The 18720-nt window shown below is 36.8% G+C and overlaps 2 protein-coding genes across 4 annotated transcripts; one reads left to right on the top strand and one right to left on the bottom strand.

The window, feature by feature from the left end:
• The first annotated feature begins 379 nt into the window (after positions 1 to 379).
• Positions 380 to 9560, top strand: ackr4a (atypical chemokine receptor 4a). Its single transcript, XM_044134658.1, has 3 exons — positions 380 to 440; positions 1040 to 1174; positions 5945 to 9560. The coding sequence occupies exons 1-3, from the start codon at positions 380 to 382 to the stop codon at positions 7063 to 7065; spliced, it is 1317 nt and encodes a 438-aa protein (XP_043990593.1). The 3' UTR covers positions 7066 to 9560.
• Positions 9561 to 10216: 656 nt separating this feature from the next.
• Positions 10217 to 18469, bottom strand: e2f5 (E2F transcription factor 5). Of its 3 annotated transcripts, none has more exons than XM_044135090.1 (9): positions 18362 to 18469; positions 18129 to 18261; positions 16478 to 16587; positions 16151 to 16312; positions 15602 to 15692; positions 15040 to 15364; positions 12881 to 13021; positions 11841 to 11879; positions 10217 to 11108 (listed from the first exon to the last, which is right to left on the bottom strand). In XM_044135090.1, the coding sequence occupies exons 1-9, from the start codon at positions 18376 to 18378 to the stop codon at positions 11032 to 11034; spliced, it is 1095 nt and encodes a 364-aa protein (XP_043991025.1). In that variant the 5' UTR covers positions 18379 to 18469; the 3' UTR covers positions 10217 to 11031. The 3 variants fall into 3 exon arrangements, with proteins under 3 accessions (XP_043991025.1, XP_043991024.1, XP_043991026.1); XM_044135089.1 differs by having other exon boundaries at positions 15584 to 15692; positions 18362 to 18468; XM_044135091.1 differs by lacking the exon at positions 11841 to 11879 and having other exon boundaries at positions 15584 to 15692; positions 18362 to 18468.
• Between the last annotated feature and the right edge of the window lie 251 nt (positions 18470 to 18720).

Consider the following 18720-nt stretch of genomic DNA (forward strand, 5'->3'; position numbering starts at 1 on the left):
AAACAAAACGTTTTTTGACCAAAGTTTTTGGCCCCAGTTTATCGCCAAAGTCCTAATTTCAATTCAATTTTAACTTGTAGCCAGATAAGAGTTTGTGAAGAGTTTCCTCTTTGACAGATTTGTTGTATCTTTGTTTCACTTAAATGTGTCAGGCCATAATATCAAAAGATAACCTGAGTAAATACAAAATTCAGTCTTATATTTAAACCCGTGCTATGTTAAAAAAAAAAAACATTGCCACCAAAACCCATTACCTGGTTGTTGTCCGATCTAATTGCTGTAATTGCCAGCTATTATTTTTGTTAACTATCAGATTGATAACTGGCAAATGAGTCTTTCACATCTGTGGATACATTTTGTCCCACTCTTCTTTTTCGAAATGAGCCACTCAAGAGGTTTTTCCAGGACCATCCAGTCTAAGGTCATGCTGAAACACCTCAGTCAGGTTTAAATCTGGACTTTGACTAGGCCCCTTTAAAACTATCCTTTCTTTAACATCCTATTATGTTCTTGGTTGTGTGTTTTGGATGTCTGTTCTGCTGCACATTCCATTCATTTTGTGAGCTTAAGAACCAGAGCAGCCCCAGGCCATCACACTACCACCACTGTGTTCAACAATCTGTGAATGATTTTCTTTAAATTGCTGTGTTATTTTCAAGCTCGATGTATCATCATCTGAAAACAGCTTCCAAATGTTTCTCCACTGTACAGTAGATCTGTCCTGCACAGTGGGGACGATGACCAGGTAATAACACTAAAACGGTGTTTCTGTTTGTTGAAAGTTTACAGGGGTAACATCTGACACACAGATGTGTGTTTTGGAGTTTGAACTTTCATGCACTGAATCTGTCTGCTTTCTGTTAATATTTGTTCAACGGTTTTGAAATGTTAACACCTGGCATTAAAAAAAATATCTGGGTAAGTTTAACTTTCGACATAGGTACTTGCTAATAGATGAGGTTTGTGTCTAATAAAAAACATTTTTAATGAGGCACTTTTTAATGAGTGCTTGTAAATATTGTGTCATGTTTGTGAGAAGTTCTGGCTGGGGGAGCTTTTTCCAGTCTCCGCCCACATGTGCTGCACCATATACCGAATCAAGGCGACCCAGTTCTGCAGAGCACAGAGAGCAGACGTGTGAAAAGCAGAAAACCTACAGCTAAATCCAAACACAGTGAGTATCTTATAAATTAATATGTGTGGATTAAAATAGCTAATCGTTCATCTTTTTAGTTCTGAATTCATTTCAGTTATGAAGTCTGTGAGAAACGTGTTTTGTGAAGTTTAATTTTCCATTTCTATTATTAAATGAGATGGTTTTATCTTTACGTCATATGACCTTTTGTCGTTAAAGTAAAATTTTATCAGAGAAAATATATATGTTTATGAAAAAACTCTGAAGATCATTATTAACTATAGCATGACTCTGAAACATTATTATAAAAATGGTTCATTGCTGACAATTCATTAGTCCTTTTACTCTGAGGAGTGTCTGTCACAGTTTAGTATTTATTTAGTAAATTAAGTCCTAAATGTAGCTGTCGCTAATTTTGCAAGGCACTATAAAAATCACAAAGATCGTTTTTGGGAACAAGTCGTCACTATGAGTTCTTCCTTATTTTTTAAATGAAATGAGTTTTCTTGTGGTACCAAATGGTGACAGAATTTGTGCATTACCACAAATTTTTGTGGTGAAGCAGAACATCTGACTTTGCTGAAACACTGTCATGAAAATCACTTCATACGTTGTCAGTGTCACGTGGTCATGAGTTCAGTGATTCAGGGATTTTTCCTCCTTGTGTTTGCCCTGTTGCGTATCATGTCTCATTTAATCTCCATGTTAAGGAACCATTTAAATAGCTTTTTACGAGTATTTAAAAAAAAGATTTCTGATGATTACATCCTATACATTTCTACCAGAAGCTGCATGTTTTTTAAGGCTGTCAGGTTAGCCATTCATTTCAGTGCTGAAGTGTTTGTCAGAGCGCTGTCATCTTTTAAGCCTTTCAAATGAACAAATAAACTCTCTGCATTGATGTGCCTTGAACATTAATGCTGCTGTTTTTTTGCAGATGCTCTGGCTCAGGAATCTCACTGTCACCATTTGGCTTCTATCAAAGTTGTTTTGCCAGTTTGTGGCATTTCCAACACACAACTTCAAAAACTGACTCATATCCTCCAGGTCATCTTTGACAGATTTGCAGACTATTTATTCTTTCTGGAAGCTTCATTGTGTAGTAATTTGAAGTTCTGATGAATTGTTTTTGGTACATCTCAGCTAAGGTAAAACATCGCAGCCATTCATCTTTTGATTTCTTGATAAACATGCCTCACTGGATTTGAAACATCTTTGCATTCATTGTTAGGTTGAATAGTGTCTTTATTTCTGCTGAGCCCAAACCAGTTAGGATGCTAATTTGCAACAGGATGTTGTGGTTATCATGCAGTTTAGGTCCTGCCTGGAGCGCCAAATAATCCCCATGCACTGCAACACCTCACACCATGCCAGCTCCTACTCAGTGTTTTGCATGTGTCAACCATCAACTCCATCCATTCAATTTTTCTGCACCTAAAAAGACAAAATAGTTTTATTTGTTTATGCTCTTGCTTAATGCTTCTGGTGTTTTCTGGCCTCTCAAATCTCCTCTTCCTTTTAATCATCAACAGCTGCGGTTTCTCAGCAGCAGCTCGATCACTAATGTTTTGTGTTTTCCTTTCCAAACTCATGTTAAGATCGACTCTGCCTGTCATATTTGTACGCACCCCTAACAAAGATGGAAGAAACGCATTAATATAAATTAACTTTCAACTACAGTAGCATAACCTCACACTGGACAAAATGTTAACAGTTATTTTCAATAAATGATTGCAAACAAAGCGCTTTAGCATTTAAAAGTTGGTCAGGATTTCCAATCAAAACCATTGGGCTTGTTTCTCTTCTATCCTTACAATGGCATCACGAGGTGGTTGAAATGCCAGGATATTTTAAATGCAAGACTTCACTTCGCCTGCATAGAAACCTATTAACCAGTATAGAATATGAAATGCTGCCTTATTGGCAACAGGAGATGGTACAGAATATCAACAGCTGCTCTCAAGATTTTTAAATAAGGAAATCTTCAAGCTAAACATGAGTCATGACACAGGCAGAGAAAAGTTTACTGAATGAAATACAAATTTAGTATTGTCATTTAACAGACGTAGCATAATTTAAAACACTGTGGATGAATAATTTTCATAATTCTGTGCAACAGCAGCAAAGTGAGCAAATATTTTAAACATAAAATATAATATATATATACAAACAAAATAAAGAATAAAACACTGTACAGGAAGGGCAACATTTCAATAACACTGTGTTATAAAAAAATGTTCCATATTAGAACATATGCAAATGATATGAATATCTTTCTACAAAATAACCCATGTTTCAATAACCTCTGACTTTCCCGGTAAACCAGGTTTTCTGCTGATTGAAAATTTTGCCAAATAAAAAGAGAGAAAAAATTTGATTAAATGCACCACATCTTGAATAAATCGAGATTGGAGCCAAAGAATCTTGGGTATTTTGTTTTCAGTCTCTACTTGTGGAAATGTTATCATCTTTTCAGGACTTTGCTCATCTTTCAGCAGGGAAGCAGATGAGCCTATAAACATATAAACGTAAAAAAAAAAAAAAAAAGAAAAGGGTGGAAATATTCAGGTCTGGACAGGATAAACAGACGTTGACACAATCCTGCCAACAGATTTGGCAGATCTCAGTTTTAATTCTTTGACAAGTTTTAACTGAACCAGAGGAAGTTCATTGTGTGCATTCATATTACTACATATTCAACTCTGACAAAAGAGTTGTTATCTGTAACGTCTGAAGTAATGCCACTAAATTATCTCCGATGTTTGACAGTTTCTAAATGTTTAAATATTCCGCCTGTCCATGCATTCCAAGATGACTGGGAAAGAGGTTTCCTCTCTTCATTTTCTTATTTTTTTCATGGATATTTCTGAAACCCCAGCTGCAGATCTTAAACACAGCTCTTATCAAGGTCCCTAAATCCTTTTGGTATTTATTTTCCTTAAACCCAGCTGGTATCTCCTTTGGACAGTTGTTTCCTATGTTTTTACAGTTGTGTTTTAACTGGGAGCGTTTATGCAACTCAGTCACGTTGCAGCACCAGAAGCGATATGCTTAATCCACATCCACTGCATGTTCTAATTATAGGTGGCGCTGTTTCTTTTGTGTCCCTCAGAAAAAAAGATGAAATAAAAATGTTTGCTTAGTTTGAACAATGACAAGCATTTAAAAAAATATTTTTTATTCTATTTGAGAGAAAAGTTAGCACAGAGCGAAGCATTTAGACTTACGGTAGTTTTTTCAAGCTGATGGTGTCAGGATAAGAATTGAGTGAGCATGTTGTTAATTTTCAAGGGGTTAAAAAGGAAAAATCTATTTAAATTTATAAAACTATTCAAATTGCAGTTAAAAAGTTTTGTGTTTTAGAAAAAAATGAAAATCACATCTTTGTTTTGAGTGTTTCATTTCTGATGAGAACATTGCAAAGACCATTTGTGATTTTTATTGAATTTCCAGAATGTAGTCACCATTTTCCTCAACATTTACATAAAAAAACATTAAGATGAAGTGTTTGAAGGTTAAGACAAGGTTAAAATAACGTAATAAGTTGATGATCCAAACATGCTGTATCTGGTTTTAATGGGTCATGGAGAAAATGAGGTCCTTGAATAAAACTGTAATGCTTTTTACAATTTCTGCCAAGACAATTTTGTCTTTCAGTTTTTTCCCTGGGTAAGTTGTAAATACGTTCAAAGTACTTTGGCTCAATTGGCATATTTTAAACTGAAGCAGACCCTCCTCCCCCAAAGTCACATCACAACATGTAAATTATCTTGTCCAAATCCTGATGGTAACTCCAGTTCCAAATCCAAACTGGCCTGAATCAACACCAGCAGAATTTTATAAAATTAAGTCACATCTGGAACATGTGGCAAAGCTTTAACACAATCAGTCCTGATGAGCTAGCGACCTGCGTCATAGGCTTTTCCCCACAGGACAATTTTTGTTGTTTTTCTTCTTCATCACAGGGAAATTGCCATATTTTAATTGTTTCATCACTGAGGCTCTCAAAAATTCTTTAAAAAAATATTTTAAAAGATGTTTGATCTTTAAACGAAGGTGAAAGCTCAGCCTAGCTTTTATCAGTGAGAATAATTAGTCATTTAAATCTTCTTGTAGCCAAAGTAAAGCATCTTTCTCCAAATAACACATTTATTAAAATGGAACATGTTGTTCATAATGTCCTGTTTACATGAAATCAAGAGGGTTGAAAATTAAGCATCATATTTTCTTTTAATCAAAACATTACAGAAGTTCTCATAGGGTTCAATACTGAATGTTCATCATGTTAAGTTTCTAAATGTGAAACAGCTATTAATCACTAGAATGAAAACAATTAAATATTAAACTTTTGTATAAAAAAAAATACCTATATGTAAATACAGAAATATATTTTTATATTATCTGCTAAACTTTGTAGTGAATCTAAAAGTTGCAAAATTGCCTTTTGGAGTGAAAAAATTGCAATAAAGTCCCTTAAAAGGCATGTATATTATTCTTTTTCTCTGCAACAACTCTCCGTTGCACATGCAAGGAGCCTTGTTAAAATAATGGAAATTATTCGTCAGATAAAATTATTTTAACTGGTGAATAATGGGACAGATTTGATGTTTGGGAACCGGTACGACTTATAGAGTTATGGGTGTATGAAGTAGCTGATTTGCTACAAGAGCTAAAATGTTAATGCTACAGATTGATGTTTGTTTTTCATTGACCAACATAATTTTAACCATATTAAAGAAATCATGTTGCAACAAACTGATTGCTTCAATATTAAGAATAATTCAAAATGTACTCTCACATTTTTCATAGGAATCATGGATGTCTCACATGAGGTCGACTACTACTATCACGAAAACACCAGCTTCAACTACAGCTATGAGGATTACCCCGCCTTGTGCGAGAAGGGCGATATCCGGTCCTTCGCAGCCTTCTTCCTCCCCATCGTGTACAGTGTGTGTTTAGTTGCGGGACTGACGGGAAACATTCTGGTCCTGGCCGTCTACGCCTACCACAAACGGCTGAAGACCATGACGGACTCTTTCCTGAGCCACTTGGCTGTGGCCGACTTGCTGCTACTCTTCACGCTGCCTTTCTGGGCCGCTGACGCCGCCAGGGGCTGGGAGTTGGGGGACGCCGTCTGTAGGATTGTGTCAGCCTGCTACACGTTGAACTTCACGTGCTGCATGCTGCTGTTGGCCTGCATCAGCCTGGACCGCTACCTGGCGGTTCTCAGAGTGCAGGGTGGACATGACAGAGGCAGGCTGCAGCAGATTTTCAACAGGAGGCATTGCTGGAAGTGGTGCTCAGCTGTCTGGGGAACGGCCTTCCTGCTCGGTCTGCCTGATTTAATCTTCTCGAAAGTGGTGTGGACATCCAATAGGAATATCTGCGTAGCCATCTACCCTTCATCTATGGCTCGAAGTGGTAAAGCTGTGCTGGAGGTGGCCGAGGTGTTGCTGGGATTCCTTCTTCCTCTCCTGGTCATGGTGATCTGCTACTGGTCTGTCGGCCGAGCGCTGAGAAACCTTCCCATCGAGAGCCGAGGCAAGAAGTGGAGAGCCCTGCGTGTTCTCCTAATAGTAGTGGGGGTATTTGTTGTCACTCAGCTGCCATACAATGTGCTAAAACTGCACCGTGCCGTAGATTCAGTGTACATTTTTGTAACCCATTGCCAGACAAGCAAGGTACTGGATCAGGCAACCCAGGTGGCAGAAAGCCTGGCTCTCATTCACTGCTGCATCAACCCATTGCTTTACGCCTTCATGGGGTCCTCCTTCAGGCAGCATATGGCGAAAGTCGCTAAGAAGTTTGGACAAAAGAGAAGGAAGAGGAGCCGGATGACACAAGAGACTCCAGCAGATGGTGAAGAGATGGATATGTCGTTTAACTCTCATAGTGCAACCCAAGAGACAAACTCATTTTCAGTTTGAGTGAATCCAATGGTTCTCCAGCTGTGGTTCAAGAGCCATTCATTGTCTTTAGGTGTCAGCCTAAAGGCTGACACCTAAACCACAGCCAAGAAGGAGTACTTCGTTAGGCACAATTGGACAAAAAGTAACTTCTTAAGAGAAGTCAAAAGAGAACATTTGAGAATTCAAATATTGAACTGAAGTGGAAAACGGTGAGCAAAGAGCAAGTAGTGGCTACTTGTTTTGAAACAGTCAAAACAACAAAGATTGTTGTTGTTTTGAGGGATATGATGGCACTGTGGTCTTTTTGTACATGAATGTCAGACCTTTTGAGGTTCCAATTAGAGAAACAACAATAAAACACTTACTAACAGACACAAATAAAAACACTCTCAAATGAGTTGGGACTTTATTCTCAGCTCTAAAATCTGAGCCGAGATTAAATTATGCTGTTCAAATCAAACACCATAATTTTTGTGCTCAGCGACAAGCTAACCACTAATAGCAACCTCAGTGTATAACTTCACAATTTATGTATTCGATAACTACATGACAGTGTTTACTGACCGAAGTACTTCTATAATCTCTGTGTGGAATAAATATGAAAGGCAAACTGCCAGAAGTACAAATAAATAATTTTATATTGCATGTATGAGCTTATTTTCAATGCAGTGGAGTTATGTTGGATTTTTGAATTGATAGTGGTGAGAAACTTACTTTCTCACTGGGAGCCCTTACTTAAAAGAAACTACGTGTTTATTTTTGTAACTTAGATTGGGAATGTTTTCCCCTCTCAGTTTTTTTGTAAAATAAATAATAAGCTAAGAAAAAAAAATCAAAATCTTGTTTTGTTATTGTTTTGGTACCAGTGGTGGGAAAGTTTAGGTGATCTTAAGGTTTTTTTTATGTCCTTCTTATTGAAACACAGTGTTTTATTACTAAAACCATAAAAACAAAATCAAAGCAAATAGTTGGGTTCTTGCTAAAATACCTTTTAATTGTTTTCTTTCTCTGGTAGAGCTTGTGTCAATTTAGACATCTATGAGAAAGACTGGTTCTCCATTATGCTGCATTATTTATCAGATCACAGTAATACCAATAGCATGCTAACCTGCTAAGCATGAAGGGATAGTTATATTCAAATCATAGCACGTTTTGATTTGAGTCTAAAGTAATGGACAAACCATAATTCTTAATCTGCATAGCCTTTGTTTTCCTGTCTTTGCTGAAACACCATTTAATGAACTGATGCCATTACATTTACATGGTATTAGTCAAGAGATATTTCTCCAGACATTCACTGGAAACATTTGCTTCCCACTCAACCCACACAGTTTAAAGTATGCACAAGGTGAAATTTTTCTACTTCAGATTCTCTAACAAGAACAGGCTGTTTTTTTTAGAAGAGGGTTACATTCTGGTAATTAACTGCTCATTTTAATTATAATCAGCATGAGTAAATACACCAGGTCTCCTTGATGGTGCACACATGTACTCCTGTTAGCCAGACACACATGCATGCACCTCTCAATCTGAGTACAGCTTATTTGTCTTCCTGGGTTGCTGTTGTTGAAATATTTTCTGAGGTTGTTTCAGTTTTTAATTTGATATTTGATGCTGCAGCAAGTGAAAAAAGAAATCCTTCATAGAGGTTTGACATCCTGAGGTATTTCTATGTCTTACGGAAAAACCTCGTCTGTCATTTCCTGGACTGTTTGAACATCTGAAGAAGAGATTTCTACACACGCCTTGAAATTCCTTCTCAGCTTACAACAACACAACTGAAAACACTTCCAGTAACGTTGCAGGAGTTGATAACAAATGTTTTCGAGCAGAGCTTTGGGAGTAGAAGCATGCAGTTAAACAAGCTTTCTGTGTGTTTAACATTAGAGGAATAAAGTTTAAATATTTACTATGCAGCTTATCATCCAAAAGCCACAGCTATCTGCTGCAATCTGTTGTTTTACATTTGAGTTTGTTTGATCACAACATCTCTTCATATAAACATCATTTATACAAACACAGGCCATTTACCCCTAAATGATTAGATTAGTAGGAAAGTGTTTTTTTTCCGAGCTGGATACCATCTGATTTGGGTCAAATGATGGGCTACGCTTCAGAAGGTTGTTTGTGGAAACCATCTTCCTGAAGCGAAACAGGCCCATTTTTGGGTTCAAAATGAAACAATGTAATGAACACAGTTATACATCAAAGCAGTTGTTTCATAACATTTTCTATGTCAAAAACAAGTCTGTAATGACAAAAGAATCATTTTCCTATGCCTGACATTTTTTCTGCTTACAATATTGCAGTGCTGTTGAGAAGATACTGTGTATTTTTAGGCCCATTTTATTTTATTTTTTCCATTTATTCAATATGAATACCCTGTGATGCTCAGAAAAGAATAACTATCAAAATTCTGACTGAAACAAAGGGTTATTACCTTTATGAAGACTTAAGACCTACAACTCTGTGCTCATGTTTACTTCATTAGCAAGCATTTAGATGGTTTTCCTCCTCACTCCAAGATTATTTTTAAAAATTAGGAAGCTGTGAAAAGCTTCATCAAGTTTATGTAGTGAAAATGTTCATAAAAGAAAATATGAATTTTCTAAATTATACATTTATTTTTTGATAAGCTGAAAATTAAGATTCTAGCTATGATTTTCTCAAAATGAAAAGGATTTCAAGTTATCCAACAGTGTTAGATAACTTGAGATCTAACACTGTTAGACTAGTTAGACTAGTTTGTTATAGTCTAACAAACTAGACCTCTGTATAGTCTAATTGGTTAGACTACACAGAGGTCAATATTATATGTAAAAAAAGAAAAAGTCCATTTGTGATCATTTTACTAGCATGAAAAATTGTAATGGTAATAGCAAAGTAAAGTGCATATAAACAAAAAAAGTTATAAAGTCACAGCAAACATGAGAAAATTTGAAGTCTTTGTTTTTGCAACTTATGTGCCTCTTAACTCAATTTATAAAATATATTTTTACGTTTATTTCTCTAAAACAAAAAAACTAATTAATAAAGTCAAAACTGGAACAATGGGAATATCACACTTTAGACTGGTTGCACAGTAAATCTGCCTCCAACACAGCAACACAATCAGTCCCACCATCAAACTTCAGTCAGGAAAAACTATTTTAAAAAAATGACTATGTGCAACGAAACATGACTTTTTTTAATTAGAAAACATAAATACACAAATGTCATTCAGGGCTCTGAATAGTCATCAATTTAGAAATTGGCAAACTCAGTTATTTAAACAAAGACATTTAACCTAGTTTCAGTTACAAAGCACTAATACAAATAGCCTTTCATTACTTAAATTAAGTATAAAATGTAGTTAAATATACAGCTGTGAAAAATGGAGACCTAAACTGGCAGTGTCATTAATACAGAAAAGAAAAGTTTCTGGCTTTTTCCCCCTCAATAATAAGGTAACAAAATGATGCCAAAACATTTATTCCGTAAATATCAGGTGTTTCTGAATCAGAACTGTAAAACAAGGGATGCTTTTCATTTATAAAAAAAGAGCTTGCATTCCCAGCTTTGGTTGAAATAAAATAAGAAAACCGGACGCATAAGAATAAGAAAAATAGCCCAAAAAAAAAAGCCTGTGGATGTGGAAAAATATAATGAGGCTGTGGGATTAATCTTACTTTACTTCTAAGACATGTTATCTGTCTGGAATTTTTTATTTACCCAGAAAACCATTAAAGTCTTAGTAAAGACATAACGTGTGGCTTCCTTAAAAATATGTATATATCTGATGAAGAACGCATTCAGGTGCCAGGTGTTATTGACAAAAGCCAGTGCATCGTGTCTGGTGCACAGCTGTGTGGTCCAAAGATGTGAATATTTTTCTTATTTTAAGGCAACAATATGAAGTACTGACTGTGCAATAACAACATAACAGGAAATATTTCTTGGAGGTGTGTGAAATGAGGGTAGCAGAGTTGTGGCAGGCGGCAGAGATCAGTAATTGAGGATCTGCACATCAAACAGGTCACACACTCCTGCACCATCATCCAGATTGAAGCTGTAGTCTATACCTGTTCATAAGAATAACAGAATCTGTGAGATAATCTGGGAAATATGTCTGTTATTACAAACGCATGCAATGCATCACACACTTTCAGACATCAGAAAAAGCCCTAGGAAAGAAAATCTGATGCTTCAGACCTCCAATGTTTATACTTATCTGTCTATCAGAAGAGTGCCATGACTCAGCATGCCTTAATTGTTAGTAGTCATTTTAGATTTCTAAAAGACATTTTTGGGGTAAAAAGTACCAGAAGAGCATCCAGTAAAAGTCATGTTTAAATGCTGCTGAGAATGCAGGAATAAGTTGCTGCTTTTCACTACGCTGGATTTGCTGAGATACATGTGGTATAGATAACATAATCATGATCATCTATTTTATCCGACAGATTCTCTAAGGACATGCAGTCTGCTAAAGTTCAGGCTGTCAGATTTGATCTGTGGCACAAAGTTATTTTCCTTTTAAGTGAAAGAAAGTACAGCTTTAATCGATTCCAGAATTTAAACATAAATAATATGGTCTTAATCAAGTCCTGAAATGATTTAAAGCTATAGTACATACACCACTAAAAATGAAACAAAAGTATGTGTGTGTAAAACAAATTCATACAATCCTGGTAAAAGGGCGACTGCTAACAGACCAAGATAGTTCCAGACCAATCAGGTTTCTTTAAACTCTGTGAGGTATCCAGATCTAACTAAACAAATTCAGAGGTTTGTGATGCAGGTGTTATAATCCTCACCATTAGAAGACATTAGTTCATCAATAATGTCAACAGCTCCTATGAGAGAATAAAAAAAATAAATAAATAAAGATTTTGCTGATTTAGTGTTCTAATAATTGGTTGCTAGAGTAACGGGTCAACAAATTCTGCTTCTGCCCAGAAGAAGCACCTCAGCTGACTCTTCAATGCAAAGCAGATTCATCGTTCACCAACTCCTACTCTTTAGAAAGAGCCTGAACGTAAAGGAAGCGGTCCAACTTCATCCACTGAGAACCATGACCTCTGACTATGGCCTTGTTTACTCAACAACAATTTCTGGTGAAAATTGTTGTTGAGTATTCAATATTCACTATTTTCTACAAAAATAGTGAATATTTTCTCTGACAATGGCACAATTTGAGAATAGTTCTAAAACGTACCGGTGTCTGTTGTCTTGGAAACGGAATATAACTTTCATCCTTACTTTGAGTTGCTCCGGTGTGTCTTTTCATCAATTGTGAAAAGATTCCCACACCAGACACCCAGCTCTGCTGAGGCATCACCTTGAGATCAATTTAGGGTATCATTTTTAATGTGCACAAAACAAAGGTGATTTTAGGGGGAAAAAAATAAAAATCTTTTGCCGTTTTCTAACCAATCTAGATGGATCAGATTTGGCTCAAAACATTGTTAGGTTTAAGGCCATTTTTGTAGCTGTAGTAGGAGGATGATTACCAATTATGTTCATGGCAAAAACAGAGGAATTTGCGCTTTTTTAAAAAAACTGGAAATGAATGTAAGATACCAGGCAGTGTGTACATGGATATGAATACGGACTAAGTTAACAATGAGATGAAAACAAATGGATAATAATTAATTTTTAATGTAATTTTGTGCTGATAAAATTTGATCCAATAACATTAAAGATGGGAGAGGTTTTCCAACCCAACAGAAGGGTTTATGCTGGAGTGTGGTCTTATCATATGATCACTGTAAACTCTTTAAGCAAGCCAGCGAAGCAAACATTAAACCACCCATGATCGTTATCTCTGCATGTGGTGTCCAGCAAAGCGCCTCACCCTCTCTGTCGTCCCTCATGCTGTCAGCGCCTGTGCTCAGTCTCAGGAGGCTGCTAACATCCAGAACAGACTGGAACTCTGGATCCTCCAGGTCTATTTGATGCTGCTCCAACACTGCTGCTGCTGACTCGCTGTGACACTCTGCAGAAACATGATAGCAAACAGGAATGCTGTTAGAAAATTCTCTTCCATATGTGTTTAAAACCTTTTCCAACTCTCATATCCATCCTAAAACTAATTTAAAACCAGCAGGTAAAGTACTTAAGTTGGTATATACAGCAAGATGGTAATAAAGCAATTTTAACAGACTAGCACCTCAGGACTATTTACCGTAATCTATAGTTAGTCACAGTTCCCAGCACCTTGTTGTGTAACAGCAAGGAAACAAAACTAAAAATCTTCTGTTTTTGCCATTTCCTCATTTATTCCAGTAATAAAGGTCTGCATCGGTTTCGCTTTGAGAATGGCATCAGCTGAACTTGCATAATTACAGAAACACAGGCAATCAAACTGTTATTGGAGAAATCACTTTCACAATGGAAAATAATGGTTTCTCATGACTTGTGGGAAAAATCTGGCTGCTGCGGAACAGTAAATACAGCAATTATTAAATGTGTTAATAAATGTATAGAACTTTCTCTCCAAACAAATAAAACTGGCAAAAATAATAGCACTCCAAAGGAAAGCATTAACAGCTAAAAGATAATTAAAGATCTTTGGACTTTCTGAGTTGCTGTAGACAGTCTTATTGTGAACATCTACATTATTTGTTTCCAATTAATACAGTTTGGGTTCTGTATTCATTTATATAACAATCTGATTTAAATGCAACATTCTGCACATCAGACACTGTTGGTGCAATTATCAACCAGAAAATCTGATTAAAGCAGATGGTAGCTGTAATTAGGCAAACATTTATAATAGAAATCCCCATTGTAAGGTCTGACCCCCAGGATTCAGTTCACATAAACTGAGCAAATTACACATCATGATTCTCAGAGCACTTTCATTTTAGTTGCAAGACATTGTCACATCTCACTTTCCTGTCCTGGCATGTAAAAAAAAAAAAAAAAAAGCTGTGACATATGATATTCCTGGGATTACTTCTGAAGAACTCTACTGTGGCAACTCAAACATGAATATGCTTGGACACCAACTGGCTCTTGTGTTGTAGCTGCCAGTATTTCCCTACAGCTTCCTCTAATGATCTGTCATCAACTTGTAACAACTCGGCTAAAGAAACATATATCTCCTCAGCATGATGCTGACATCACCATATTTCCCCATAAGGGTGGTATGGTCAGTGTGTTGTAAGATTTGACTTTCTGTGGCTTTTCTGCCCAGTTATGATTTTCTTTTCCAAGAAGTGACCAACAGATCCCCCATCAGCAGATTGTCTCACCTCAGCTATGAATCTCTGCAGCTCCTCCACAGTCACCATAGGGTTCTGATTAATAGTCTCCTTTCCCAGCCTGTTAGTTTAGGTGGCTGGTCAGGTTATGATAGGTTTGGACTTGTGCCATAAGATCTCCAAATCTTGGATATTTTTAAACCAACTTATCAGCAGCTTTATGCCCGACTCCTCTGCTGTGTTTTTTGGGTCTATATGATGCAGTTTGTTGTTAAATGTTTTCCAACTAATATCTTACTTCTTTAAAGAACAGCCAGATTTATACTGAGTTTAAATTATACATGGGTGGACTACATTTTTTAATAAGGTGATTTTAAGTCAGTTTGCTATATTCGATTTTATCTAGGCATATAAGAATAAAAGCAGCAGATTACTTTTCCTTCTACTTGATAGTTTTACACTACTTTGTGTTGGTTATTAAAAATCTCAATAAAGTAAAATAAAGTTTATGACTTATGAAAATGTGAAAAAATTAAATTATACACATGCAGTAAAGGTTTTGCTAAAGTTTGTGCTCTGTTGTTTTATTGCCCTTTAAATTAGCCTATAAGTGTCATAATGTTTAGTAATTGTTTATACTTAACAATTATCCCCATGCAAACAAACAATAAAGAAAGAAAGTTCTAGTCGCTGTGGTGGATCACACGTTGAATCCACTTTAACCACTCAGTCCTTTTTAAATAATTTCCAAAGCTTACAGGAAACACGTAAAGTATTAAACATTTGAAACTAATATTTCGTCACTCACCCATTTGCATGTCACCAGGGGTGGAAGACGGAGTCAGCTCTTCATCAAGGTCTGGCAGCACCATCTGCTGGTCTGAGGAGACGGAGTCCTGGCTGCAGCAGGAGGATGTGGGGTTGGGTGTAGTGGCAGCACAGTTTAGGAGGGGGAACTTCTGCAGGCTGGCGGGCGTGCTGGGTGGGGTTGGCATCAGACAAACGTCGTCGGTGGGTGGTACAGGAAAGACCACAGGGATTCTGGAGCCGGACTCTCTGTTGATGAGCATCACTTGGATGGGAGCAGAGTGGCTCCGCAGGTTCACTTGGTATTTCTTCTGACCACTTTTACTCTGTACAAATGATCAATAGAAGCTTACTGTATCAATGAAAATTCATCAACAGTTTTATATATATTTAGTTTTCAGGAAACACCAAACAACCTGGAATGAAAAGTCTGCTGTAACACAACAAAAAGCTGGAAAGAACCTTTTAAATGTTGAACTTTCTAGTCAATGTTGCCACATGGGAAGAAAATGTTCATTTCTATTCAAGCTGGTAAATCATTCTACCCTTTCAGGAAGTGGCACCTCCAGCTGGGTTCCAGAGGGAGCCACAACAGCCAGAAGAGTGTCTCCACTAAAGGAATTGCAGATGTCCTCGTGCGTCACAAATTTATAGGTGGAGAGATGTTAAAGAAACAGGATTAACTTCAAGAGAAAAAAGGAGACAATAAAAGGGAAAAACAAAGGTTTAAGGCAATGTGAGAGTCAGGGTTAGCCTGGCTGCTTTTTCACCGAATGTCAATAGTGATTATATTTTTAATCCTCCTTTTATAGCCTCTTTCTGTTCAACGGGAAAACAATGCTGAAAGGATCAGACAGGGGTTTCTCTCATATGAGACGAATTAAATAAGCCTTGGAACAATTCAGAGTTAAAACGTCAAAACTACATAAACTTTTGTTGGAAAGAAATCGAATGAAAAGTCTCTGTGACAAATGTAAACACTTCAGATGAAAAAAAAAATCTGAAATCTGTTAGAAAACAGGAATGGAATGTTGGAATGTTAACAGAAAAAAATAAGGATTAACAATTAAACAAAGAATATAAAAACAAATAAACAAAGAGCCAAAGGATATGCACAGATGTCTGGATCATGGTTGAGGTGTTTGATGTTCTCTTCCACCCAGGCCTTCTGGTCATCCAGCTCCTTCTCTTGAACCTCGAGCTCAGAGATGTGGGCTTTTAAAACTCTGATCTGCTCCAACATCTCCTGACTTTGGCTCCCATTGTTCTGCCCCCTGATCACGGAGGAGGTAAAAACAGAAAGGTTTTAGAACATGTAGAACCACTGCTTATCAATTCTAACTTAAATATTCAAAGATCACAGATTCACCAGCCTGTAGTTGCCCTTTTGGGTTTGCTCATTTAAAAATAAATAGATATAAATATATATATTTGCAAACCTCCACTGGATTATGTTCTTGTTTTTCTTCTCGATTAGCCCCACACCTTCCAGGACATTCGTGATGTCATAAATCCTCCTCTTCTGCTTCACTGCCAAACTGTCTGCAGCCTGTTGATTCAGACAGACAAAGACATAAGTCGCCCCCATATAAGAGGTGTTATCTAAAAGCAACACACGCACAACACTGAAATATTGCCCAAATCCTCCCAAGAGAAAAACAACAGCTTATGCTTAAAAAAACAAACAAAAAAACACTGACCTTTTCTTAAATAAAGTAACAAAGGAGGAGGGAGGGGAGAGAGTCTAAGAAACATCCAATGTAACCATTAACCAGGTTTGGCGCGCAAGAAAAGAGGGAAAATAGATTCATGGATAGAATTGGAAGATAAAGTTTAATGGATGATTTGTGAAGCTTGTGCTAATACATGTTAACATTTCAAACAGGATTCTTGAAATGAAGATGTAATGCAAAAAACCTAAAGTTATTTGTGGGACTTTCTCATTAAAACATTTTCATACCAGCTTCAATACAAAATTGTTGCTTTGTGCTACTGAAAGTAGAACAGTAAAGTAAAGCATATTCCATCCATCCATCCATTTTCTGTTCACCCTTGTCCCGTAGAGGGGTCGGGAGGGTTGCTGGTGCCTATCTCCAGCTACGTTCCGGGCGAGAGGCGGGGTTCACCCTGGACAGGTCGCCAGTCTGTCGCAGAGTAAAGCATATTATATTGAAGAATTCACCTGTCAATAAGACATAGTTTGACCCTAATGGTGTCTCAATAAATTTTATTAAAAATATGTAAGCCTATATTTACAAATAAGGCACCTCATATTAAAGGTTTTTTGATGTGCAGAACTGTAGGATTTCAAAATGTGTTCTTTGGCAAAGAGTATTTTGCCAAATGTTCTCTTTTTTCTTTTACTTTATCATTTCAAGTACAAGAACTTAAACACACCTTAATATTTTTGCTGTGTATAATGACAACATTTTCACAAATTACATCAGCTAGTCGGGATTCACAACTTAAGTCGCCAAATACTTTGGTAATTTTATGGAATTCACCTTACCTCTGTAAAAATATCTGAAAGAAGGGCAACTTTTACATGAGTACAAATTTTGGCTCCAGTAATAAGTCTATACGTTTCGTTAAAGTGAATTCCTGGAAGAGGGAAAATAATTTCAGCTTACTATTTAAATTTACCTATAGAAACACTTAAATCATTTTTGCCTTTTTCTACTACAGAAATAGGTAAACAACGAAGATTTGTGCTAAGGATTTTGCATTTGGAACAACAAACTAACTTTTTGAAAGTTTCAGATTCTCTCAAATACAAGCATGTACAGGAATTCACATTCCAGTGCTAAAGATACTGAACCTGTAAACAATATGTTTGATTAACGTTTTCATCATACTGCAAGTCGTTTTGTTTACAGTTCTTTCATTTGACGGATTTACAATGGGCTAAGCCTAATGGCGGACTCCTAGAGCACCTGTTCCATACATAAATACACCTGACGACTTGTGTCGGACAGCCCTTTGTTAAAACTAGCAGCAGAAACTGCGGGGCAGCACAGCACCGATCTACCTTTCCGCCCCCCCAATATACACTCAAATAATGTGAAAGAGTCGTCTCTCGATGTCACTGACCACTTTTAAATCAAGAACGCCATCCTTAGCTTCTTGCAGTAGACTGACAAACTTCATCGTGAGGAGCCCCAAACTTTTTTCATGGCGACTCGAGGTCGAGCGTACAGTCACCGTCTCCAACTCCATCTTCTCTCTAGAAAGAGAAGCACCCACTTTTTTTTTTTACTCAGTTACTTGCGTTTAACTACAGATAGCGACCATTACTCTCAACTAACAGATTACACGTCTGTTACCTTAACAGGACCAGCATTTACGCTGCCTCTGTGGTCTTTTTAAATGAACGGACGTTACGTTGGGTTACGGTTGCCATGGCAACCCTTGTCCACCTCGTGCCCTCCTCCCCTTAGACTCCGCCCCAAACAATACGGAGCGACATTGCCAACAAATCAAATAATTCGACACAGTTTAACCAAGTACTGCATAAAATACATTATATACTTCATAAACGTTAACATACTAAAAGTGCTACTATAAATATAACATGACAGAAAGAGTCATGTTCATAAATGTATGTAAAAATGTACATTTCTAACTAGACACAACATAGCTTTTCTAACCAATTATACTACGTTTCGACATTAAGCAAATATTT

The sequence above is a fragment of the Gambusia affinis genome, linkage group LG12 (assembly GCF_019740435.1).
Source record: "Gambusia affinis linkage group LG12, SWU_Gaff_1.0, whole genome shotgun sequence".
Classification (NCBI taxonomy): Eukaryota; Metazoa; Chordata; class Actinopteri; order Cyprinodontiformes; family Poeciliidae; genus Gambusia; species Gambusia affinis.